At 34.5% G+C, this 27,067-nt stretch overlaps 1 protein-coding gene across 3 annotated transcripts in view; it reads right to left on the minus strand.

Annotated features, from left to right (window-relative positions):
* Positions 1–1,105: 1,105 nt before the first annotated feature.
* Pcdh17 (protocadherin 17) overlaps positions 1,106–27,067 on the minus strand; it is a 94,893-nt gene continuing 68,931 nt past the window's right edge. For 2 of the 3 annotated variants that reach the window (XM_008822921.3, XM_017795561.2), the window contains exons 4-5: positions 21,378–21,461; positions 1,106–5,862 (exon numbers count right to left, since the gene is read on the minus strand). In XM_008822921.3, coding sequence (XP_008821143.1) covers positions 5,180–5,862; positions 21,378–21,461 — 767 coding nt within the window. In that variant the 3' untranslated portion in view covers positions 1,106–5,179. The remainder of the gene's footprint in view (positions 5,863–21,377; positions 21,462–27,067) is intronic. The other variant, XM_008822922.2, reaches the window with a different exon arrangement.

The following is a 27,067-nucleotide window of genomic DNA, read 5'->3' on the forward strand; positions in this document are numbered from 1 at the left end:
AACAGCAAAATAGGCTAATGGTATTTACTATTCACAGTAAAAAGCATGTCAATTCCTACATTAGTAGTTATCACTAAGGCACATACTGTAAGTATTCCTGGAGCAAAAAGTAATTGCCTCAGTGTTTCTCTGTGACTTAGAATACTTCATAGACTCCTAGCTAATGGTCACTGAAACAAAATGCTCATCATATTATTGAACCAAAGAGTGGACAGGTAAAATTATTTAGTCTGTAGTAGCAAATCTAGTCAATAAAGATTAATGCAATTCCTACTTATTGATAATGTGATAAAAAGTAAAATAAAAGTGCCTAAACTTACAAAATATTATGTTGGTGAGAAACTTAAAATATGTCATAGCAAAAATAAAGGATGTCTAGATTAACTAAGGAAAAATACAAATAGTCAAATGTACTTTCTAAAGATTAACATGTATTACAACTTACCCCATTGCTTTTACCACCTGGCAACCAGGACATCACTCCTTCTTGACAGTTTACTCTTGGGGCATATTAGCTACACAGGCAAGCACATGGTAAGAAATGATGAGAGATACTTACTGTTATGAAAATGCATTGATATGAATACATTTACTTGAAATGCCATTTATGAATACGTGCTTACTCATGTAAGATTATGAGGAGGTCTAAAAAGTGACTTCTCTGAAGTCTTTAGGGATCTTCTATCAAATTATTACACCAAATGCAAATAATAAAAGGCGTAAGAATCTGTAGACTGTGGCTTCATGATAATTATACGATTAGCCCATTTATCAAAGGTATCGGACTGGGAAAATGAACAGCAGACCTCAATCTTATCTGAAGGAATGTTGGCAACTGATTGCTGCTAGACGAAGAAGAGCTGATCTTCCTAAAACAAGATATCAGAACGATTTTTAATGCCCTTCTGTTTAGATACTAATGACAGACAATATTGTTAAGTAATTTTTTAAAAAAATCTTTCATTTTACTAGCAAGCTGATAATTAGCCAAGACAGTTGTGATGCTGTTTGCTTTTCCAAAATAATTATGATTAGGGTCCTTGTGGTAAGTACTGTGTAACCCATCACTTCTGTGTTAATGAATTCAAAGGGAAGGCGACACCAGTATTAGTAATAGCTTTTTATTCGGAGTCCTCATTTTCCAGACAGATCACATGAAACACAGCCATTAAACAATAGTGTTGAGATAAATTCATACAATGTACACTGCTTTTGTTGTTGTTTTCCTTGTTCACCAATCACTTGGTGACGCAAAGAACCTTATGAAGTGATGGAGCAGATAAATGGGCATAGCTATCTTGCAAAACACTGGGGCCAGGAGAGTCAAACTTTATCAGTTCTCATTCAATTATGTTTCCAATCAACACATCTTGGTATCTAAAACTCTCATGGAATTAATGCTCTGATAAATGTTGTCTCTTGTCAAAAGAATATAATTAGACAATAATGAGTGGGCATGTATTATGCCAGGCTTCAGTCTATTTGTTGACCTTAGCAACATGTACTCTATTAGGCAACAAACAGCTTTTAACCTGGTTTTAATAAAGCATATTGCTTATTACTAAATGACTGTTTTATGGTGCTTTTTTTTGAACAGTGACTTTGTCTAGATCCTTTAAAAGGAAGTCATGTTTTACAAGAGTTCTGCTAAGTCAGGGAAGGAACAGTTAATTTCTTACCCAGTAATTCGACTAATACGTGGAACAGGGGTCTTATGTGTTGCTTGCAATAAAGATAAGTGTGTCAGGTTAAAAAACATGAAAGCATTCTATGAGGTTATATAAGATATGCCTCTTTAATGTTTACTTTGGTATATTTGTAACACTGATTCTTACTTCTTTTAACTTTAATGAAAACATGTTCATCATTATCATCTGATGAAAAGATTTAATTACTGATGTCTTCCTTTTAGTTCCCCATTAAATATTTTTTTAGAATTTCGAGGTTCTTTCTAAAATTTCAACAAATATGACTTTCCTGTGTTTGACTGGGTCTACAGACTTCAAAAACAAAGCAATATGATTATTTTCAGTCTCTCTCTCTCTCTCTCTCTCTCTCTCTCTCATAGTCTGTGTGTGTATATGTGTGTGTGTTTGTGTGTGTGTGTGCTTGCACTTACTTTGAGTGGTTAGTAATTGAATAATGTAATATTAAGACATTTTAAAGCATTCCAAATTATGGAAACCCTTTCACTGCTTGCTAATTAAGCAGTACCCATAAGAGCCATTGTCCCCTGAAGGTGTGATTTTGGCATCTCAAAAACTTCCTTGGAAGCCAAGCACCAGAGGTCTGTGATAAAGGCTGGTCCCAGGGAGATGAATATAAGTGAGATTCCCTTAACTATAAAAGCTTAGAGTCCTGACTACTGAATTACCACCAACTTATAAATAATCACTACTAAATACAGATAATGAGTTAAACAGCTAATGCTAGTAAATCACTGGTGACAGCCTACATCCAGTCTCTCACATGTTGGCACAACCAATTCTGACTGGCATGGTGTTTCAATATCTTGGGACACTTAACAATGAATTTAACAACAGGTTACTTAGCATTAGGAATGTTTTAAAAATAAACCCTACTCTCCATGGTGAATTCATTTACACACTGCTTCAGATTTCACTAAGCAGCTATCTGTATAGTGAGAGAGGCAAAGCTTTATAAGACTAAAACGGGAACAGTTTTCCATCAACTTTCAGCTATCACTCTAAATCAATCTGTAGTCTCCTGGCCAAAAAAAAAATAACATCATGTAAAAGAGACAACACACTTTAGATACATAAAGTGTCCAAAATATAGAGAGTCAATTAAATTTCTCATGTACAAGATACCTTCTTTTCTAGTTTAAACATGTATGAATTGAAAAAGCAAGAGTAGAACTTTGGAAAGGCTGTTACTACTAAGTGCCAAAATACACTTCTCAAGAGAATAAGGCTGATGGGCGTCTTCCACACTTTCCTCCCAAAGCAATTTTGCAAGTGAGGGGCAGTCTAAAACTTTCACAGCATTTGATGGAAATGTTTTCATAAGAATTTTTTCAATTACAAAAAAAAAATTTAGTTGAATGTTTGTTTTTGCTTTTCCTTTTGTTTTTAATATAAGGATTTTTATGACATTTATGCTGTTTCTACACTGGCTTGGTGGCCAGAAAAGAAGGCACAGAATTTTCTACCAGTTTGCAAATAATTCATTTTTCTGCTCCAGTGCACAAACAGCCTTTATTTAACTCAGCACCACATTTTCCAAGGTATGGTCTCAAAACTGTTTGCCATGAAGCTGCAAAATGCCAAAAAAAAAATTTAAATGCTAAAGGAAAATGTCAATCAAGGCATTTCCCCATCTGCTACTACTTCTGTGAGTGCTAATTTTATTTTTTCTCAATTCCTGAAGTTGGAGGTATCTTAGCCTCATATATAAGTAAGTTGGGTTGTTAAATGTGACAAGGTACAACCAAATGATGGAATAGAAGGGTACTGTTATCAAAGGACACCAATAAAAAGAGTCAAAAGAGCACTGAGATAAAGTGAAACAGATTTTGTTAAGACCCAGACCTCTTGAAAAACACTACACAATGCGAGTAACCAGTGCTGGTACCACACATGCATTAAAGCATTTGCCATGTTTTAGTCATATGATGGAACACATCTGAACCACAGAAGAAACTTTCGAGAACCAACCAACGTTATGATATCTACATAGGCAGACGCTTCATGTTCTTGAAAACAACGTGAAGAAGTTTCAGGTATTGGTACAAATGCAATTCTTGTGATATAGCATGACTTTAATCAAAGCTTCTACAAGGACTTGCACAGAACCATGACTGACAAATTTTTTTTTGACCTTTCAGTTAGCTCCATCGGCTCACTCAAACACATTTTGAACAGATTATGTACTGTAGTACTTGGTAGACTATACATTAAACAAGAGACTTTGCTCTGAGGCACTGCTTCCCACAGTCCATGGGGAAAAGGAAGCAGGAAAAACAAAACTCATAGAGTTCGACAGCTACCGAGGCAACGCTTGCCATTTACAATATAAGCCCAAATATTTTTGCAACACAACTATATATTAATTTAATAAAATACACAATATAGCTCTTATACACTCAACAATTTGGCTCATATGCACGGAGTTTGCAATAAATCAATAAAAATATGTCATTTGATGTAAACACATTGAATCTTCTTACATCTGCACATTTAAATGGTCACATGATTTGTGTATATCTAAGACATTTTCACTTTCCTGAGCTATTTTAGTGTCCAAAAATGAGTAAAACATTTTAATCATCTTAATTTCACTATGAATTACCATTCAATGGTAACTATATTTCAGAACTGTTCTATGTTAAATTTAAAACAAACACATCATTATTTATATCTTTATTGGACACTAAAATGCTAAATAGGCATTTTTAAGTCTTCAATTTTTCTTCTTTTTCAACGAAGTGAATTGGTCTATGTGTGCAGGACAAAATGGACTATACCTTTTTACATTTAACTTTTATATGACATGAGGTGTCTTACAAATGACCAAGAGGCTTTTTTTGTTGTTGTTGTTTTTTCTGTTTGTTTTTGCTTTCTGACTAATGATATGGAATGCTTTTTGTGTTTATATGCATGGCAGGTAACTTTATACAGAAATGTTTACCACAAATGAGTGTTAATGTTTGGCGTAGCTTGGACTTGCAAGGTCTTTTTAGGACTTTCTGTAGAAGCCTGTGAGGTCTGCTAGAAATCCACCACAGATCAGAAATATGACCCTGCTTTGTAAGGGGTTTATAGGTAAACAGTTAAGTCAGCATAAATCACGGAGGACAGTCTTAGAGTGATCAGAAATACTTGAATTCTCACACTGCATACCTTCCTAACAGATTGTCAAAAGGTAACTCGCCTCCTCATCCTCCTTTTTCTTCTCTCCATTTTCTTCTCTCTCTCTCTTTTCTGTTTTTCTCCTTAAACATCATTAATTCTGTCCTAATATAAGTTTGATCGAAACCATTGTTATTTCTGTAAAAGAAACAGCAGTGAAAAGAACATACTTGTGGGCACTTCAGATGTTCACTAAAAGCCTTAAAGCAGCATTGGTCCTTCTCCATCCCTGTAAAATCGGTTGTCACCAGGAGTAATCATTTTGAAATCAACAGAAGAGACAAGAAAACGCCAATGCCTTTTCCCCCTCACTTTCTCACAGCCACGGGATCATTTCCCCGGCAGTCCTGCAAGAGCTTATCAATCTCTCTCACGACTTCCTCTGCGTCCACCGACTCTCTGCCCAGATCCCTGCCGGCGTGGTCAATCTGCTCCAGCACAGCTCCCATCTCGCTGGAATCCCGGCTGGCTCTGGAGTGCACATCTGCGAAGACCCTTGCCATCTGATCAGTAGCCATGAAGGGAGGATCTCTCGGCTGCTTACTGGGCGACAGGTACTGACTGTCAGTGGGCAGATAGGAACTGCTTGCTTCAGCGAGGGCCCCTGATTTGGCTTCACAGCCATCCAGGGAGCCTTTGGTGGAGGTGCAAGGCTCTATGCATGCCTTGGTAGGGCTGTTTGATGCTGAGGGGACCTCTTGGAGGAGAGGGCTCAGGGCACGTTTGGCTTTTAAATAAGGTTTCACATTGGCAATGAGAATAGTGTGCTCTCTCTTGTCTTTTCCAAATGTACAAAAAGTCTTTTTCCCAGTGGGATTCACAGTTTCATAAGTCTCAGTCTCAACATTAGCTTCCACTGTGGGTACAAAGAGATTTGTGCGGTAATCTGCATTTTCAGCCTGATTGGCTGCAGGGAACTGCGGCATCCAACACCTATCAGAATGACCAAGCACTCGGCATTCATCTGTGCAATTAACACACTCTTCTGGTTCTGCAAAACAAAGAGAAAACAGAAAATCCAGTCATTAGGGTTTCCTTGCAATTTCTACTGAGGCTGTGATCAGATCTCAGTGGGCTTGCTTGACCTCTGGTCTCTTAATTAAAAAGGAAAAGAAAACAATAATTAAAACATTTCAGGATGGTTGCATAAACCTGCTGGTTGAGACAATGGTTTTATTTAAGTCTGGTCTCTAGATATTAATGAATTCCCATAGCCTGGGAAGAAGTAAAAGTGTTCACTGGAGAGTAATTCTCACTGGAATACAGCATCACTGTTGCCTAATCGCCCAGGGATATCAGTTAGACTTTGTTCTGTGTAACTAACCTGATCTGGAGACAGTGCATTTCAAAAAGGGTGATCAGAATGCATTTTGTTAAATCAAATAAAAGGGCAAAAAAAGTGGATCACAAATTTCCCTAACAATCCTAAGTTGCTTTCAAAACTTCTTATACTTATTTTATTTGTAATCGTTATTATGGTGACAGTCATAAAATAAAAAGGCTTCCTTTCAAAGCTGAGTTTTCCCCTACTGAGAGTGGCAAATGGAATTTTCTATCAGAATGTATTATGAATAAGTTTGTCAAAAAGGGCACTTTCCTGTTTTATTATACATGCGTATGGATTTTGTAATCAGTTTTCTTCACTTCAGCTTTTGTTTTTGGTGTAAGTAGGTGAAAATGGATTTACTCAACAGGTAGAGTTCAAAAAAATGACACTTCATGACTTCCTACTTTAAATAATAATGCTTTCTGTGAGAATTTGTACTTCTCGCCTTTGCCAATAGACATATGGAGAACCTATATAAAGCATTTTTAATGATTTCTATTTTAAAGATGCTGAATGAGGAAACATGGAACAAAATTCCTTCATTATGATGGCAGCTGCATACTTCTGTTGACCCCCAAATTGTCAACCATATCTTTGAATTACGTCAAAGTTGTTCCTTTCCTCTACTTTAGTAATCCATTTAAATCAGAGGCTTTTACTTCCAGAAGGGGATATTTACAGTTTACCTCCATGTGATGGGGATAGAATTCCCTACACATTTAGGAGCCCAAGGGATTGTCTTTTAATTAATGCTAGTTGATCCCTACAAATGTGTGGTATCCTCTGCAGGAAAAAAGAAGTCTACAAAAAAATATATATTTGACATAGGAAATTGCAGGTTTAAAAGCATTTGTATAGTTACTTCTTAAAGTCACATGAAATATTTGCATTTATATTTAAAGCCCAAAAGAATTTCTCATCAACAAAACATGCCCACAACCTATTTCACTGCAAGAAGTTTGAGCAGTACAATAATTTTCCATCAAAGTAAAACATATAATAAAGTATCAGAGTGGCATCTTGACAAGACAAAAACATTCTGGCATTTTGGAGTATATCATTTACACTTGTGAATTTTTATGTTTTTAGGTTGCTTATGTTTATTTTAACTTACCTCGTTGTTGTTGTTGTTGTTGTTGTTGTTTTGAGACAAGGTCTTCTATAGCCCTAGTTAGACTCACTGTATAGACTAGGCTGGCCTGGATCTCACAGAGATCCACCTGCATCTGCCTATGAGCTCTGAGTTTAAAGGAATGCAACCACTATACCTGGCTTACCTTGCCATTTTAAAAGAAATGTTTTCCTTGGAATGGATGAAATAGTCATTCTTAAACTTATTATACAATGAATGCAAGAACCCTGAAAAGTAGTCTCAAAACTGAATTACACAACTACAGATTCATACATTTCCTGACTAGACACCTGTTAGAGAGACATAAATCACTTAGGAAAAGCTAGATACACAACACCTTCTAAGAAGTTTTCTTCTACATTTAAATTTAAATGCTCGAAAGGTTCATTATCAGCCAATTTCTTTACCTACTCTAGATGGGCACCATATGATTCTATCTGTATTTGTCAGTAAGTGTTAGAAATCAAGCAACTAATTTTATCATTCAAAAAGACAACAGAAAACTGAACAATCTGTTTCACTTGCTGATACTTTTGTATCATTTAGAGCCATGCATTTTGTCTTAAATTCATTTCCAACCAGTACATTCTTTTTGAAACATGCCAACATGGTTTTCTATTCCAATATTGACTAGACTTCAATTTCAGCTGTTTGAATAGCCAGCACTGAATGAACTCAACATAAATTTAAGGTCAGAGAAAGAAATAGACTAATGCAAATGTAAGAAAATGTGAATCGACCTTGAATTCAAAACCATCAACGTAAAATGATTGTTTGTGCTTCACTGCTGCACATCTGCAGTTTTTTTCTTGACTCCTTTATTGTCACATCCAGAGGAGCAAATTTTGAATATTGATTACGAAGCATTATAAACCATTCACCTTGTGATTAGACTGTAATTTTGACGCCGGCAGTTCACAGACAGCAAAGAAAATCGAATGGGCATTTTTGTATAAACAGCAGAAATTATGAGCACAAGGTGAGCTACAACTGCCAAGGTTTAAGTTAGAATTTGTGAGAGTGAAATTCTGGAAGAACATAAATAAACAGATAAATAGATGGGTACAAAAGAGTCTATCTGCCAGGAATGATTAGCTAGACTCAAAAATTGGACAAAGTGAAAAAATGGAAGAAAAGAAAGAGAACAACAAAAAAAAGACAAGAGTAAAAGTCCCATGGTAACACACGACTTTAATCACAACACTCTGCAGGCAGAGGCAGGTGAACATCTGTGATATGGGGTCCAGCCTGCTCTACATAGCACGTTCCAGGACAGCTGAAGATATAAAGGGACACCTGGTCTCAAAAAAGAATTGAGAAAAATAACGTAAGTGGAAAGAAGGAAAAAAGGAGGGAGGGAGGGAGGGAGTGAGATGGCAAAGGAGCAAGGAATTTAAAGAATGAAAATTTCAGGAGAGGTGAAAGAGGAACTGAGGTGTGTGGATGATATTGTAAGGCAAGTGGGCATCTCAAACATGGTTAGTCATTATAGGAAGATTTTTGCCACAGGCATCTTGTACAATATATTTGTAAATCCCGTCAAATAAGCTAAATGTGTGTAGTAAAGAAAACAGTGCAATGTTCTGTCTAGCCTTACAGCTGTAAAAGATAATCAAGTTGTTCTCTGTACCTTAGAAAGAATGGATCCAAGAACAGATATGTACAATAATAAAGTACAGAAATGGGCAGTCACATTGTGTAGATTGACACTACTAGTTTAGGTTTGGTATTTGTATCAGAAAACAACCTGGGAGACACTGGGTAAAAGGAACAATAGAAATACTGCTCTAATACTCATTTTCTTTGGGTCTAAGTTGAGCTTACTGAGAACTTTTAACTTTATTTTCATCTTTGTTTCAACACAGCATAGTCACCCTTTCCAAGAAGGCACTCCTTGCCATGACAGACAGCATCGCCTACGTGGTATGCATGTTACAGAAACTGAGATGCTGCAAAGAGAAAAATTCTGAGGTGCAGAAGCTGGACTTTACAGAGTCTGATCTCTGAAATTTTGGATTCTGGAAAATATTCCGTGACAACCAAGTAGCTTCGCTCACTTGCAGAGTATTAGAATTCATTTCAGCTGGGGTGGGAACATATGCCTGTAATCATCACTTGTGAGACAAAGGCAGGACGAGCCAGAATTTCTGGACAGTTTGGACTACATATCTTCCAGATACTATCTTTAAAAGGAGAATTACTTTTATATTTATATAACTGCATATTTCTATGACAAATTCTCTGGAAGAGAAGCTTTATATGATATGTTTTTGTTCTTGTTTTGTAAAAGGTGTAAAGTGACTCTAATGTCTGTACAATATGACTGTAGTCTTTCCTTATGGCTGAAACATAATCCTCTCAAGCACACACATATGTGTATGTATATGTATGGATGTTTCTATATATCTCATAATATACATCTCTTCTAGGATAAAGTTCAATCATTTTTTTAATATACATTTCAGTATCAATGAATTCCTGAAGAATATTATTAGTAACTTCCATAAAAGAAATAAAAAATAAACCCCAGGATGTTCAACCATAATAGGAACCATATTTTATTATTTTAACAAAGTATTTCATATATTTGTATTCATATTAAAATGAAATAAATATTAATATATGTGCATCTATTTTTTTTGAAGAAACTTCATCAAAATTGTGGGAATGACAGCCTAGACCTGTGATCCCAGCACTCATGAGGCTGAGGTAGGGGGAGGCTAATTTCAGCATGGACCAAAAAAACCCAGCCCCCCCCCCAAAAAAAAAGTAAAAGGAAGGAAATTAATAAATGGCATTTAAATCTTCAATAGCCATTGGTGTGAAATCAAGGATTTCATTTGATTGATTCAATTAACTCCATTTAACTTGAAAACATAATTAAACATTGTTTTCTGCTCTTCACTAATTGGACTTTTAGCAGTCTAGTAAAGTGTTTAGTATAATTTAGTCTTTATATTGAGATTTGAATTTTGGAATGTCACTAAGTCATGAGAAGCTTATAGTCACTTTTATGTATAGTGAAATTTGTGAGCAGCTACAGTGTAGAAGATTCAAACTGGAAATCAACATATTTTTGAAATTTGTAAGGATTAGCAAAGAATTGAACCTTTGTCAAACACAGTTATTTTACAAAACTCAGGCAACATTATGTACTACAAGCTTTTGGTATCCACTACAACAGAAACATGTTAAGGAATCCATCCAAGTAATGTTTTACTTCAGAGTGAATCTACATCTTTATTCTTTTCTGTCTTGCTCCTAGGCAAGAATTTATCACAAATCAGAAGTTTAAACTTGTTTTCCCTGTCTTTAAAGCACTAGACTACACACCTAAGGAAAAATACTTGGCAATTAAGTTGTTATCACTTAGGGAAATGTTAGAAGATATAAAAGCATTTCCTTCCCTTAGTTTCAAATTTAACTGCTACCTCAGTAGTTCACATAGTCTTACATCTGAAAACATTCAGAGAAGAGTTTCCAGAATCAGAGTTTACATATTCATGCAGCTTCTACCTCTGATGTCCCTTATTTTAAAAAGTGAAGCTATAAATATCTGTGTCTTAGGGGTTCAAAAACCCAAGTCCAAAATCTCAGAGCATCAGTGGGTTAGTTCTAAAGTTCTGGGCTATGGGGAATGGATAATTAGAACTTTTCTGTTTTTCATGACTTTTTGGTTTGCTTTGTTTTGTTTTGTTTTATTTTGTTTTGTTTTGTTGAGACAGGCTCTCCCTATAGCCCCAGCTGGAACTTGCTATGTGGACCAGGCTGGCCTACGTCTCAGAGGGATAGACCTACCTCTGCCTCCAAAGTGCTGGGATTAAAGGCGTGCACATTGCACCCAGTTGTTTTATGACTTTAAAAAATGGTTTCATTTCTGTTTTGTAAACAGCTTTAAACCACAGGGGTTGATATTGCTTCTATCAGCATCTTAAATTTGAAGTTGTTTCCAAGTAGATACTCTATAAATGGAAGTCCATTTTCATTTGTTCTTTTTAGTTTCTAATTTACCTTCTTTCGCCAAGGCAAGCTTTCATAACACCTGATTAGCTGTCTGGAAGTGGAATACACATTGATGTCTATGAACAGCTGACAGTGTGCTCTTTACATTAATTCAATAGACTCTAGACTGAGTGTCCAACTGAGATTCTCATCTACTGCCCACCAGAACAAAGAACTTTGAATACAGATCCTGCTTGGTAGTTTCCAACTGAAAGGTTGAAGTAGTGAAACAGCCTGCTATTCCTCTTCTGTCTTCAGAGCACACACATAATTGTGCATATACATGTACACATGCTTCTCTATGAGCAAAACAAATTGCAATTTATCCAAATAGTTTGTAACATGTCAGAGAAAACTATCAGTGCTAATGAAGGAATCATATCAAAGTACAGTCCAAAAACCTCCAATAAAGCAGGATTTCTTTCACTAAGTTGGCATGATTGCAACATCCTGTGAACTGACACTTCACTAACACAGTTTTTTTTTTCTTTTCTTGGCTATGTTCATTATTATTCACTTACTTCTCTGTGCCCTGCTATAAAACCCTAACACTTGTGATAGTATGAGTCATTCCAGATAACTGGGACCTTAGCAATCTATATTCATACAAATTAATTCCAGTTATGACTTCTGTGTCCCATTTACTGGAAGATTAGACAGAAATAAACCTTATTTCGCTCTATCTGCCTATGAGAGTGCAGATTTCACTTTCAGTATTAACCCTGAAGAAAGTGCAGCAAAACTATATTGCCACAAAAACTATTCCTATGTCAGAATTCAAAAATGAATACTATGATAGAACACTCTTATTAGAGGTAGGGTTTTTCTCAACAAGGCCTCACATGATTAACTGTACTTTTAGCCTTCTTTTAATAAGCTTGCTATATATATTATGCAGGGAAGAACGAAAATGGAGAAGGAAAACTGTGGAATGGGAGAACCAATCACTTGTTTAGCTAAATAACCTTTTCATCTACCATGAAATATTTCATGTGTTTCTCCCAGGAGCATAAGGAACTAGATTGTTCCACCAATCAGATATCATAACTGATATGCGGAGGTGAGATGTCATCTTGCCTTTCAGTTTTTGATGCAAGAAAGGAAATATCTTGTTATAATATGCTCATTACAGAATGATGCCTGTGCACACAGCAGAGGTTTAGTGAAAAAAGAAGCCTACATATGAGTCCAGAAACTTAAAATATTTTGTAGTAATCAGAAATGAAGAATAAGAATTTAGAAACCGAATACACATAATAAAAAATGCTATGAAGGAAGCACACACACACGCACACACACACACGTGTGTGTGTGTATCTGTGTGCGTGTGTGTGTGATTTGGATGTACTACCATTCCGGCTCCCAGACTTGACATTAGTTGTAGATGCCATTCTATCTGCTTTTGATAGGCAGAGGGCACATTTCAAAGAGGAAGTTATTATAATACCATCAAATAGTCAAACCGTGGCAACCCTGAAGTATCAATCTTCGAGTGTGCACCTGCATCACATAGTGCTTCTAAATGTATTACTACGGCTGCATTCAGACACCAGAAACCACTGACCTATATCATATTCAAGTGAATCCAATCGCAGCTGGGTATTTGGAGCTGCTTGGAGCAATCACACTTACTATTCAATGCACCTGCTCACCTTCAGGGGTGTTTTTAAGTGACTGTGACATCTCAGACATAGTGAAATGCCTACCAGAGTGGCATTTTTGGGATATATATTTATAATACATAGATAATGCACTGAGATGAAGAAAAACCTGAGACAAATTAAAATAAAACTTATGTTATGGAACAAGTGCGAAACAATACAAGGAAATTTGATACGGAAGTGCTAAGTTTATAAAACAATGAGATTCTGAACCACACAGTGGAAACTTATGGCACAAATATAACTGAGTGTCATGGTAAAATGTTCTGATATTATCATTTAAAATTTAGGTGTCCTCTTCCCTCAGTCTTGTTATGTAGGCACAGCCATTACCTGGGGCAGTAGCAGATGCTTGGAAGAGAAGGCAGATAATGTGGTCATCTTTTTCCTAACAGGCACCTTTAGGTGAACTGGTTCTCAAACAGTATTGTACTAGAGGTATAAGTTTGAATTAGGGTGGAGAAAAGGATTTGCAGAACTTTCAAAATCGAAACAGTACAATCCAAATGTCCCAAAAGAGTAAAGTTCTATGGTTGCATAAGCTTTGTGTAGTTCTGTAGTTCCTTTGAAGAAGTTATGCTTAATAATTCACAGGGTATCAATGCATTAAACAACTACTTTGTGCATAGACATTGGAAATTTTCAACAGAAGCATATTAAATATAATGGTATAAAACAAGTTGTGGTTTATGGTAAATGAACCTGGATATACCCACCTTTAAATTCATAAGTTTGTGAATTACTTCCTTTCCAAGGACCTTAATTTGGAGGGCACTGTATAAACTAGATGTGAAGCCAGCATAAGGAATACGATTTGTGAACAATTTTATTTTGAACTGTTCCATAGGAAAATCAAGGCACAGAAATCTAGAGAATAGTTCAGACTGTAATATCATGAAGGACTTTGTACAAGAGTTAATATGCTATCTGCAAGTCAAGGAATGAACAGCACTTCCATGGAGATCAGGCAGAAGGTATTCCAAGAACTTAGAGAGGATACTAATAACCAGTAGAAATGTACATTTCACACATTTATGAGAAACCCACTTTATAGGATTAGGAATGCATGCTCTTTTCCATCTACCCAGTTCTTTTCTGTTTTTTATCAGACTGAGTTTGTATATCTGAGGACCTATAGGCAACTGATCACTGCTGGGTAGGTCACTAAACAAGTGATTGGGTGAGAGAGAGTTGATCTTCATTAAAGGAGTGACCATAGATAGGCTGAACAGGCTCCAGTGGATAAAGTCACATCTGGGTACACAAACTTGACTCTATAGACCTTAATACATATTAGAGAATGCACAAAGTTCTTGTGCAGGCTATGGGGGGGTCCAAATTTGGAGGAGGTTCTAAATATGATTAAGATGTATGAAATCCACAAAAATTCAATAAAAATATTCAGCAAAAAGAATTTATGCACTTTCATTAAATAACAAAAAAAAATGGAATAACTATGTTGGTGAAATTAACGAGCACCTGGAGAAAGAACAGTAGGCAATTGGGGGCAAAAATGTGTTTGTGCAGTTGACCACATGGCTTGGAAGGTTACTGAATTATTTAAATTCTTAATTAGGAAGATATTGGATAGCATTTATGACTCTACAATACCAAGGAGCACCGAAGGTAAGATAAACCAAACCAGCACTGTTGTCAGAAGGCTCTCATTGACTTTCTATGTTAAATACTGATGACATTCCCCGGTCCCAAAACCATTTGTGGGAATGATCATTCTGGTCCTAAGTCTTGATTTATCAGTCTAGTTTACCCCACTTCTCGTATTCTAAAGATAATCTTGGTTGGTTCACATGACCTTTCATATTTCAGTATAAATTTGGCATAATATAATTGTGCTTCAGAAAACGGTTTCTTCTTCCTACATTAACTTTCTCTCTTTCCCTAATTTTCTGTCATTATTAACCAGCTATAATGGTCACATGTTCTCATATACATGATGAATAAGAAGTTCTTTCAGAAGCCTAAAAATGCATTTGAAAAATAAGAGATCCTTCAACTATTTAAAGATCAATAATAAAAATGTCAAAAAAGCAAAAAGAATTGCCTCAAATAAACTAGATTCTGAATCTCGGAAGTCTTTCAAAGCTGATATTTCAATAATATAAATACACAACTAAACAATTCTTTTCTCCAAAATAAATGTTTCAATTCCAAATGAGTAAAATGTTATGAGTATTGAATACTTTGTTTATTCCATCATTGTTCCTAAATCTTAACTTAATCTTTTGCTTTTATAGGGCAATTATGGCAATTGAGGGAGAAGACACCATGGCATGGCATATACTTCCAACCACTGTGCCCTGAAAATACACATTACAAAAAACACTTCCAAATGCGAACAAGATACTATAAGAGATTATGAAGGAATATTAAGTTAAAAAGGTTCCAAAATCAAGTGGTAAACTGAAAAACATGAACAAATATTTCATGTCAATTACTTGTTGCTTAACAATTTATTAGTGAGCTTGTAATATCAGTGTGTAGACTGATACCAGAAGCTACATGTGGTCCATAGAAGCACTCTATTGCTATAATGTATACCATGCCTTTTTTTAGAGAAACATCAGATTCATTTAATTAATACCGTGATTATATAAAAATCCAAACTTCTGGGTTATTACAGAAGATATACTTTTAAGTAATGAGATAAATAAATCTTCTCTGGCAAGGTGTATCACTCAGATTTGTAGAACAAAATATTTTCACCTTGGAAAATATTTTTCTTAACCGGTGTCACTGTTATTGAAATAGAAATTAATATTTAAATAATAACCTTGTTATCATTTTAAATTATGGAGAATAGCAAGCATCTGGACTGCCCAGATCTCAGCTTTGGGTTTCTTCTCTCTCCTAGGCTGCTGCTTTTATCCTTTCCTTCTTCTGTGGCTGTGCTCTATGACACGCGCCAGCTCCTCTCTTTTGTTTGAATTTAGATATCTTTGTATCTTACTCTTTATCATAAAGCTGTCATCTACATATAAATTAATAAGTCTTTGTAATTATAAGGTCTTCAAAGAGTTAAGAAGCTTCTGGAGAACCTGATTTACATGCAGTGTGAAGTCTATGCTATGGTATGCAGTAGTTAGCAAACACTGTTTGGTTTACAAGGACAAATTTAAATCCTAGCAACATAAATAGTCCTGTGAACACCAGACAAAAGACTGTAAATATGCTACTATTCTTTATCTTTACAGAGAATGTTTTCCTTAGGTCTTTATTGCCTTTGTAAGTAACCCTGTCTTGATACTGACACCATTTTTGATGACCTGGATGAATATGTCTAAGATTCAAGTCATCTTCCTAACAAAGTGGTAATCCTCTAAGGAAGGTCAATAAAAACATGCCTATTAAGCCAAACCCTGTAAGAGGCAAGCAAGATAGTCTTATTAGTGTTTCTCTCTCATGCTTGATATCTAATTTCTTTGGGGAAGTACATATATTTACCAATTTAAATCCTGTTGTTCACTTCATTTCTAGTACTTCTTTGTTTTCAATTGCTAGAGACAAGTAAACAGAATCAATATAAATTTTATCATTCCTAGAGAGTTAAGTCAGAGATAGCTAATCTTCTTCATTTATTTTTTAGCAATCAATGCCTATGAATAGAATGTGGGTATTGTAGAGGATGTGTTTTTAAGAAAGATTTTAATAGCTTAGTATTTTCAGTGACATCTAAGGCTATAAAATCTTCTCACTGAACACAAAGACAGAGGCTGAGCTAAGGTTTCATTTGCTACCTTAATTTAGATGGACATGATTCCACATGAACAGATAGGTTCCTTGCTTAGATCAGTGTTTTCAAAATGTAATTTTTTAACAAAAGAAGTAATATAATATTTTTAAGATTAGAAGCAGTGGGAAATATATTTGAATGCATGGTTCTGTGTAAATGATCCCTACCAAAAATAATTTATATTACCAAAGTTTAAAAATACAAGTAAATGTCCTCCATGTTTGTGTTTCCACATGCATGTTCACTCCTTATACATGTAAATAACAAGAAATCTGTCCTTTTATTAAAATGCATCTGCTTAAAGGAACTCTTTCTGAGAGAATGTTAAAATTGATGGTACCCAAAGGTTACCTGAGAATGAGATATATGAAGTTTTAATCTTAACAATTTGATCTTTATTTAATTAAAACAAAGGCCCCTCTCACCAACCAACTGACATGACACCACCATTACTATTTCTGTTAGAATTAAAGCTATTCAAAAGTGCAAACAGGAATAAAGGAAAGGTAAATAAAACTTTTAACTGTGTTCTTGGAATTATTTCCCTAAAATTGTCCTGTTCTACCTGTAAATGTGCTGTTGGATTATTGGAAGTTGATGTTTGTATCTTATATGATTGGGTCATCCCAAGAATGAAAATTTAAGTAGAATCAATACATTCAGTTCCAATGTTCTAGAATAAATATACAGAAATGCTTCTTGTAATGGATCTTACTGGCAAAGAAAAGCCATCTTTCTAGTAACAGCTTTAATATTTTGAAATCATTAAAGAACACTGAAGCGATAAAGATGTTGGGAAAATAAAGGTCAGCAAGCCCACATAGAGAAAAAGTTGGGGTCCTGTGGATTATGCTGCTTTGTCATCAACCTAGGGCCAAAAGCTCCTGGAGAAGACCAGCTCTGAGATGCTGCAGAGATAAAAACCTGGTTTTAGATGCTATGAAAACAATTCCATATGGATTACATCAGAAGGTGTCTATAATAGGGTTTTAAATACTTCCTTATCTTAGAAAGCATTTCCTGTGATTTAATTGATAATCAGCCACATCCAGAACAATGAACAGATGTATAAAAGGAAGCATATTTCCCTGGAGCAGACGAAACAGGAAAACAAATTCAAAAACACATGCGAACATATCTCAATTTCTGACTTGTATTCAAATCTAATATTAAAAACAAATTCATGTTGACCTCACAGGGAGAATTCATTTAGATGCTCTTTGTTAATTTAAACATGCTATCTTTGAGTTTTTCCTTTTAATAACCTGCACACTGAATTTTATATGAGTGATCTGTTTCACTGTCAAAATTTTGTTTAAGCAGCTGCTTTTATGATTTCCTTAGTCCTTACTGAAAAGGCACATAATCTTAGCTCCTTAGTTTAGTGTTCAAAACCCTCCATCATCTGGCCAAAATAAGGCTTTAGGAAGAGGAAAAGTAAGAATTTTTTAATAAATTCATATATTTGTTTTCAAGTCTCTTCTCTCTCTCTTTCTCTCTCTCTCCCTTTCATCTTCCTTCCCCCCTTCCCTTCCTCTAAAACAGAAAAAAATGTATTCAATATATTGTAAAGAGAGGTGGACTAGGCAGTAACAATACTACCTGCAGATTCAAGCAAATCTCCTTAGAATGTTTATAAAAATTGCATCAATTTTCTAACCAAAACTTAAAATTCTTTTATAAATATAATTATAAAAATCAATCAGAGAGTGTGGAAAACTATTGAGCACATAGTTGCAATGACAAAGTTTCTGCTTAAAGGAGAAAATAATTTAAATATGGCTGTCATTCTATTACCAACTTAAATTAGGTTTGTGGCATACTTCATAAGCTGAGACAGGTATATTCCTTAGCCTACAGTTGCCCAGCTTGTAAGTTTAGGGCCCACCTAAACTGAGTACAATTTAACAATTTGATTTAACAGTTTTCTAAAAAAATGTCTAATGCTTATTCATTAAATATATAAAAATATACATGTGCACAAATGAAACAAATCTAGATATTTGTGATATTATTGCAAAATAGAAAAAAGTTTTAGGTTAGCAGTTGCTATTTGATAGAAACTTACTGTGTATTTCTCTTTCTTTATTGTAAGGTTGTTTTATTAATGAATAAATATATTTTCATATGCTTTTGTGTAACTTCCAAAAATACACAAATAGATTTATTCTCTTTTTAAAATGTATGCATTTTAACATGCATAACTGTTTCCTTATTGCCTATAAAACATAGTAGTAGAGCTGCTTCCTAGTATCCATAAGGAGAGTCTGGAATGCCCTGCAAATACCCTAATTTGTGAATGCTCAGTCTCTTATATGAAATGAGATAATGTTTGATAAAGCCTGTACGTATCACTGAACAATTTAATCACGTTTAGGTTACTTAGAGCATCTATGATACTCTAAACACTATGTAAAGAGTGGTTGTAATTTTTCAGGTAATAATGACAAGGAAGGCTGTACATACTCAATAAAGTGCACTTTTCTTCAGAAATTATTTGATCTGATGCTGTTTGAATAAGTAAATCATTATAAAGCCTATGAATACAGGTAATCAACTGTATCTACCCAAAATATTTTATTTATAAGTTAATACATATTTAAACAAAAATGCAAATCATTTTTGTTCTGATTATTTTATAGTAGTACATAAATGTTTATCTTATGTATAATTCTATTGTAGTAGTGATGTCATAAATAAAGATACAAAAATTTGGAAAGGATTATATTCAGTAAACTTCCACATCTGTATTCTAAATTAAAGCTTTATTTTTGTGTATATGTTAATAGATAATAGTTTCAAGTTTCACTCTGTTGATTATCTTGATACTTTAGTGAGAAAATTTATGTTTTGGAAATGACAAGATAATTTTAAACATGTCACGTAATTATCACCAAAGAAATAATACTAAAAATAAAACACACGTATGCTTAGATATGCACCCTTTTAAACATAATAAAATATCTGTATCAAATGGAAATGAATGGAAGGGGTCTTGCCTAAAAGCAAAAGTCTAGAACTATTTAGTGAATATAAAAGTAAAGCTTAATCCACCTAACCACAGTTTTTGACTTTGGTGTTCAGTCACAGTTCACAGCCTGTAGATTTAAGCTGATCAACTGCCACGGCAAAGCAAGGGTGGATGTGTACCCATGTGGATGTGCACATTAGCATACATATACACTTGAGAAGAAAGTGAGTATCAAACCAAGACAGAAATGCATTTAGGAACAGGGAATAATGTATGGAAACTTGATTCAGAATGTTAAATTATTTTTTTGGTATACACATTACCCTTGAATTTAATTTTTAGTGGATTCAAAAGTGAAACTCTCCTTTTATACTAAAGAAAATAAGTCAATACAAAAGTCACAAGTAATTAAGGATAGCAAGGAATATGTTCTAAAAGTGTGCATGTCGGGAAGGGGTATGTGCATGTGCTTGAGTTTTTCACCTTGTAACTTGAAACCCCTACATCAGAGACAAGTAAAACTCATTTTGTTTAAGGCTTTTTCTTGTATTTTATGTCCAGTTTCCATTCATTTTCAAATAGGCAATAAAGCAACCTCATTTTTTTCTGTCATAAGTAAAGCAACATAAATAAATATAACAGTGATTTTTGGATTGTTAGAATATACATGTATAGCTTTTTCAATATAGCAACTACCTAACATAATCACTTTCTTCAAAGGCTTGGCTTGCCCATCCTTCTGTAGAGATTTAAATACTCAGAAAGCAATCAAATTCCCAAATCACATTCAAATGATTCAGTGACATGAGCTGTATAAACACAGACATAAAAAAATTGAGTCTGTTGAGCTAAAACTTCATCAGAGATAGAGATATTCCTTCCTACTTTTCATGTAAGTCATCCCGCTGCATCAAAGTTAGTATGCGTCCCCAGATTATCTAAATCACATTCAGAGCATGCTTAGAGATTAGAATATATTGACAAATTGCCTCCACTTCAGTGGATTGTAATGTTTTGCTTCGCTGGCTATTATAATTCATATGCACTGGATTCTCTCCTGCCTCTATGAATTTAGAGTGATGTGTAAAAAAATTTAAAGTAACATGTAAAGCAGCCTTTAATAAATTTGCATAAAAGAAACCTTGTCTATTAAGACCTGTAACTGGCTGTACAAAATGAATTTGGGAACCTAGTTTTTCTGGTGAAACAGAGTTCTTTTTGAGGCTATTACAATTAAGCTGATTGCTCTACAACTACCATGTACAAAATAATACAGCCCATCATCAGGTAGAGCCCACTTCAGTCCATCAGTGTATGCCTTGGCATGTCCTATAGTGTCTCCAATGTGAAATCAGAATAACTGAGAGACTTTATATATGAAAATATTACCAATGGCCCACTTAAACTTGCTAAATGTAGTAAACATGAGAAACTCTGGGTTAAATAATTATTCATATTCTCATTTCAACCCTGAACATACACAGCTCTCCCTTGAATACTAATGGGACAAATTCAGGAGGAACAGCAAATCACCTGATTTTTCTTTAAAGAAACAAAGCCCACATTTCTGCTTGGCAAATGCACAGTCATATGAGTGCTATTATCGAACATGTAAAATTCGGATCACAGAGAAGAAAGCTAGCAGATGAAGAAATTGCTCACCTGGAGGAAGCGGATCAACAGACTGAAGTCTAGTTGTGATGGTGTGTAGGGTGAGGATAGCAAAGGAAAGCAAAGTCGGGAATGCTTGAAAAATAAAATATTTTTAGTTAACAAATAGCAAAACCAAGTGGGACAAAAAGGGCCAACTGAGTCATGAACCCTTCTCTATCAATAGGAATCTTTTTATCAAATTCCCAAGAAAGATCAATTTCTGAAACCTATGATCATTAACAATTCCCCACATACATAAGACTTTAGTCTTCCCAGAAGAAAATTACTTTTAATAGGGTATTTTCACTTAAATGAGATGGAAACATTACAAAGTAACTACAGGGTTCTTAGTTAATGAAAAAAGAAAAAAAATGGGGATGAGGATGAATTCATTTATCTAAGTTAGGATAAATAATTTTCTAGCTCAGCAAACAGAACATGTTAACCACCAAAATGAGTCCCTCACTATTACATTTACACTCCAAGATGCCAAGGCTTAATAAAAATATTTACTGCATTTTAATGTTCATTACATAATATAGGTTGTCTGAAATTCATAGCAACAAGCTCTGTAATTTAGCTATTGTTTGTGGGTCAATTAATATTAAGGAGTGCACCTTAATAATGGTTATCAATATATCTAACTAGTACCAAATATACACAAATACAATTATGTGTAGTAACACATACACCTATGTATCATAAGTGTCTATTCTCAAATATTTATGTTCATGGTACATGTAATATTAATGTACAGACATATAATTTTTAGATGCAACTTTTTTAACCTGCTATGAAAAAGTAAAATAGAGATATAGGGAAATTCAATATATGTTTATTTACTTAATTATTTTTGCATTTTATGACCCTTTATTTTGGTATAATATGGACATGTATAATTGAACTATCTTAGAATAAAGAAAAAAGGAAAGAACATTTTGTTTTGCATTAGTGTTACTGAAATATGCTGTGAATATGGGGGATCAATTACAACCTAAATGTTTTGCCAAAAGAAAAAAAATCTTGTTGGTAGCAAAGGTAGCTTTAAGTTAAAACATTGTTCTCATTTTCCTAGTTTCAAGTCTTATTCCACGTCTGCAGCTATCCTTCTCTTTAAATGCAATTCTGTAGTTCTAATGTATAGCAGGTTGATTAGTTACCATCAGAAAGTGCACGCATTCCCTCCTTGTTGCCCTACAGATGTTTCTTTCATTTTTTTTCCCTGGGTTCATGTTTAATTTGTGTATGATTCCCTTCTCTTCTTAAAGCCTAACTCCCACAACAGATGGTAACATCTGAGAAGGTCTGTCTTACGCACATGTTTAATTGTGATGTTTAACTCAGCAAAGGAAGCACACAACTAGAATATATGTATAAGGAAAGGATCAATATACTCCAAGAATCCTCATTACAGTGGTCAATGTAAAATTCTGAAAGGACACTAGTTCTTGCCACAGACATAGAACCAAAAAACCAAAAACAAACAAACAAACAAAAAAACAAATAAAAAACTGTGTGACCTAAGACAGTCATTAATTTTAATTTGTTACAGATGCATCATCTTTTCTGCATATGACACACTTTTCTAAAATTTTCATCATACCAGTACGTGGATTTTTTTTTTACTACATGATGGCTATTTTACTAGGTAAATACCACTTTATATTCACTTGATGAATATCCAAACTCACTAGTCAATATCTAATGCATTTTAATACATTCAAAGTACTATGTATTCTTAAATAACATAGCTAAAGTCACTTAAAGTGCAAAAATATTTTCATTAAGGAAATTAACCAGTTTAAGGCTGCACACTGAGTTGAAAATTGAGTCCCCTAAATTCGTGTCCATCTAGAACCAGAGCATACAAACTTATTTCTAAGTACGCCTTTGCAGATGTAATTACATAAAATGAAGTCATACTGGATTAGAGTTGGCTCCAATACAAAGGCTGATGTAAGAAGACAAACAGGGACATAAAGAGGGGCAAGAAGAGCACCTGGAGTCATGGAGGTAGCTATTAGAAGAGGGCTCTGCGGTGGCTGACAACCACCAGAAGCTGAGAAGAACGCAAGAAGACTCCTTCCCTAGACAAGCAGAATAAGCAGGAGCCTGCTGACACCTTGGTTTTTCATTTCTAGTCTCCATATCTGTGAGAACTCATAGCCCTATTTTTGCACTCCGCAGTTACCAACACTTTGAAACTATACAGACCTAGCAAATTAATGCAGCCTTCAAGAAAAGAAACTTCAAGATATAAAATACCCAGACTATCTATCTATCTATCTATCATCTATCTATCTATCTATCTATCTATCTATCTATCTATCATCTATCTATCTATCTATCTATCTACCTATCTATCATCTATCATCTATCTATCATCTATCTATCTGTCTAGAAAAGGAGAAATGAGAAGGTATGTCCTGCAAAGTTAAAGCAAGATTAAAATAACAAATTCAAAATAGTGGCTTTTTTCCCTTGCAATGATTTTGAGAGGCTTTGAATGAAGAGTTAAGACATACAGCTGAAGACTGACACCACTGACTCCAACCCCTGACATAAATCACTCAAATATTTGATAAATATTTTTTTCCAAATAACAACAACAAAATATTACAGACCATTCCTAACTTAGGGTCATTCAACTTTAGAATCCTTGATTTTGTAAGAATGTAAAACTAATGTAAATTCAATGGAAAACATACTTTTGATCCTCTTTGGGCTACTGATACACGTTCATCTGTTCTGTGAGGGACTATCAACTTAATCAAAGTGAACTCATGGTTAAGGACAGCTTGCTGCTGCCAAGTGCTGATGTGTGGTAGGTGAAGTGAACTAACTTTACGTTGGCAAGATACTTGCCGCTTTAGCATCTATTCAGAAGGATGCATGCCCAATATAAGTCAAGAAGGCTCTATAGAATATTTTCTTAAAATTTCTACAAATTCAGTTTCCTTTTTCAATTTTCTAACACTGCTGAGACTTTAACTGCTGTTGTGTTTTATTTTTATGTATAGTATAGTACATTTTAGTGCCATGAGAAAGTAATGTTAACATGTTTGTGTATGTTTTGTTAATAGAAGAAATTTCTAAATGAAGTTATATGCATATAAGCATTGGTATTTATTTTTATTAGCAAATATCACTTTTAAGAAGACATACTTTATATTGGTAATTACTGCTTCATATACTCTCTTAGAACTTCAGTATAGGTAGTGGAAAAACGATTTACGTTGATGATCAAAATTATCTTAAAGCACATATTAATTTTTCTACTTTTCTGAAAAATGAATGCATAAACATTAAAATTGTCCAAAAGCCAAATGTAATGATACGTGTCTGTAATTTTAGCTTATGAGAGAGAGAGGTGGAGAAAGGAGTGTCTGAAGTTCAAAGCCCACGCCAGTTACATAGCAAATTCAAGTTCAGATTGAGCAACATGAGACCCTGTCTTAAAAAAAAAGCAACAAATAAACCAACAAAATTAAACAAACCATACCAGAGTTTCCATATTTATACATTTCTTGGGAAATAGTTGAATGCAGAGGATATAGAAATGTATTTTCTTTAAGAAACACATTGCAGGAGGAAGGGAGAGGTGAAAATGATACGCAGATAATACTTATATACGAAATTCTTTAAAAAGTTTAAAAAGAAATATGCTGCCAAATTTCAAAGATGTACGATATATTAGCAATCATTTTACACATTCTTAGCAAAGGCATTTTAAGGTAATATATTATATAGACTTTATTTTGGAGTTTGTATCAAAATATTCCCATTTTTTTCTCAAATGAACTGTACTTCATGGAAGAATATAAATGATGTGAATAGAGAAAATGAAATGTCAAAAAGTTTTAAAACAAAACAATGTAACATGAGGGCTGGAAGGAGATTTGTGAACAGAAACAAGGCAGGGAATGTAACCAGATTGCATTGCCTATTTGTATGACATTTTCAATGAATAAATTTGCTTCAAAATTGGAGTCAAGGGACTTAATGGATGGCTCAATGGTTAAGAACATTGACTGCTCTTGTAAAGGACCCGGGTTTGATTCCTAGCACTCACATGGCTAGTAATAACGGTCCCTAACTCCAGTTCCAGAGATCTGATGTGTTCTTCTGACCTCTGTGTCCACTGAATGACACAGGTATACTTACACACATGCAGGTGATACACTCATACACATAAAATAAAAATTAAAAATAAAATATTTTTAAATTTTTGAGTTGAAGCTTCCAGACTGTAGTAGACGGAGGGAAAAAAACCTTACATTATTTTATAGCTAATTTAGTACAGTGTTCTCCCACCCTAGTTCTAAGCTTAAGAATCAATGATCACTCTACCAAGTTATATATCTCTCAAAGTGATTGAACCTAATGGTGTTTAAAAAGTAACAATAGTATTTAAAGACTTACTATTTTAATGTGTATATGTCTGTGTCTTCATTAGTTTATGAGAACTATGTGCATCCAGGAGACTGTGAAATCCAGAAGACAACATTGGATCCCCTGGAACTAGAACAGGCGGTGTTGAGTCCCATGTGGGTGCTGAGAACAGAACCCAATTTTTCTGCAAGAACAGTAAGTACTACAAACTTCTGAATCATGTCTCAAACAGCAAGAGTGTACATGGGAGTACAAAAATATTTCTTTTTGTTTTAAAATACTATACTGTTCACAGTAGATTGTTTCTACTGTGTTATATCAGGTTCTTTAAATGAAAACTCAATGTATATTTTATTGTAGCATAGCAAATTACCCCCTGTAACTTTGCTTCAAATATTGTCATCCAACAACTGGGTCCATATCTTTGGCTTCCATTTGGGAGATAGAGATTTGAGTCACTGAACCAGGCTTTACAATAGAGAATAGGTATTAAATTAAAATTATCCCTGATATTTGTCTATCAATCATTATGCCTACCCAAAAATATAATTGAAAGTTAGATTTTAAAACATTTTTGTTTTCTACACTATAATCAAAGAGAAAATTGCTCAATACAATTTTGGTTTTCTACAAAATTTCTGCCTCTTAAGCTGCTTTAGTGAGCAGATTTTGTTATCTGCAATGCCTCCCAGAAAGTCATGAGACATAATAAGCTGGGCAATAATCATCATCCTTGACAATGGCTACAAAGAAAGGAGAAATCACTAAAATCCTTTCACATTTATGTCAAAACAAAATGACACACTGATAAGTTCAGACTGGGTTGTGATTAAATTTTGGAGACTGCAAATGTATATAACCGAATTCTCATTTGTTTAGTCTTGAAGTCAGAGGACAGGTATCCAAAAGTATAAAAATATCCAGAAAAGTTAGAATCAAATCATGTCCAAAGTTTCTCTGTAATTTTTCTTACAACAATAGCAGTAACTGTAAATGGAAAATATGTCAACATTCCTATTAAGACAAAGAGCAAAATCACTACTTTGCTACATATAGTCAAGCATTGAGTTGAGAAGATTCCACAATTATCAGTGAATTGTTTTCTGAAAAATTATTCATTACTCAACTTTAAAATTTTTAAATATTTTGTGGGGGCTGGAGAGATGGCTTAGCAGTTAAGAACACTGGCTGTTCTTGCAGAAGACCAGGGTTTGAATCGCAGCACCCACATGGCAGCTTACAACTGTCCGTAATTTCAGTTCTAGGGGATCCGACAGCCTCTTCTGTCCTCCACGGGCATTGCACAA

The sequence above is a fragment of the Nannospalax galili genome, unplaced genomic scaffold (genome assembly GCF_000622305.1).
Source record: "Nannospalax galili isolate Female #2095 unplaced genomic scaffold, S.galili_v1.0 scaffold308, whole genome shotgun sequence".
Classification (NCBI taxonomy): Eukaryota; Metazoa; Chordata; class Mammalia; order Rodentia; family Spalacidae; genus Nannospalax; species Nannospalax galili.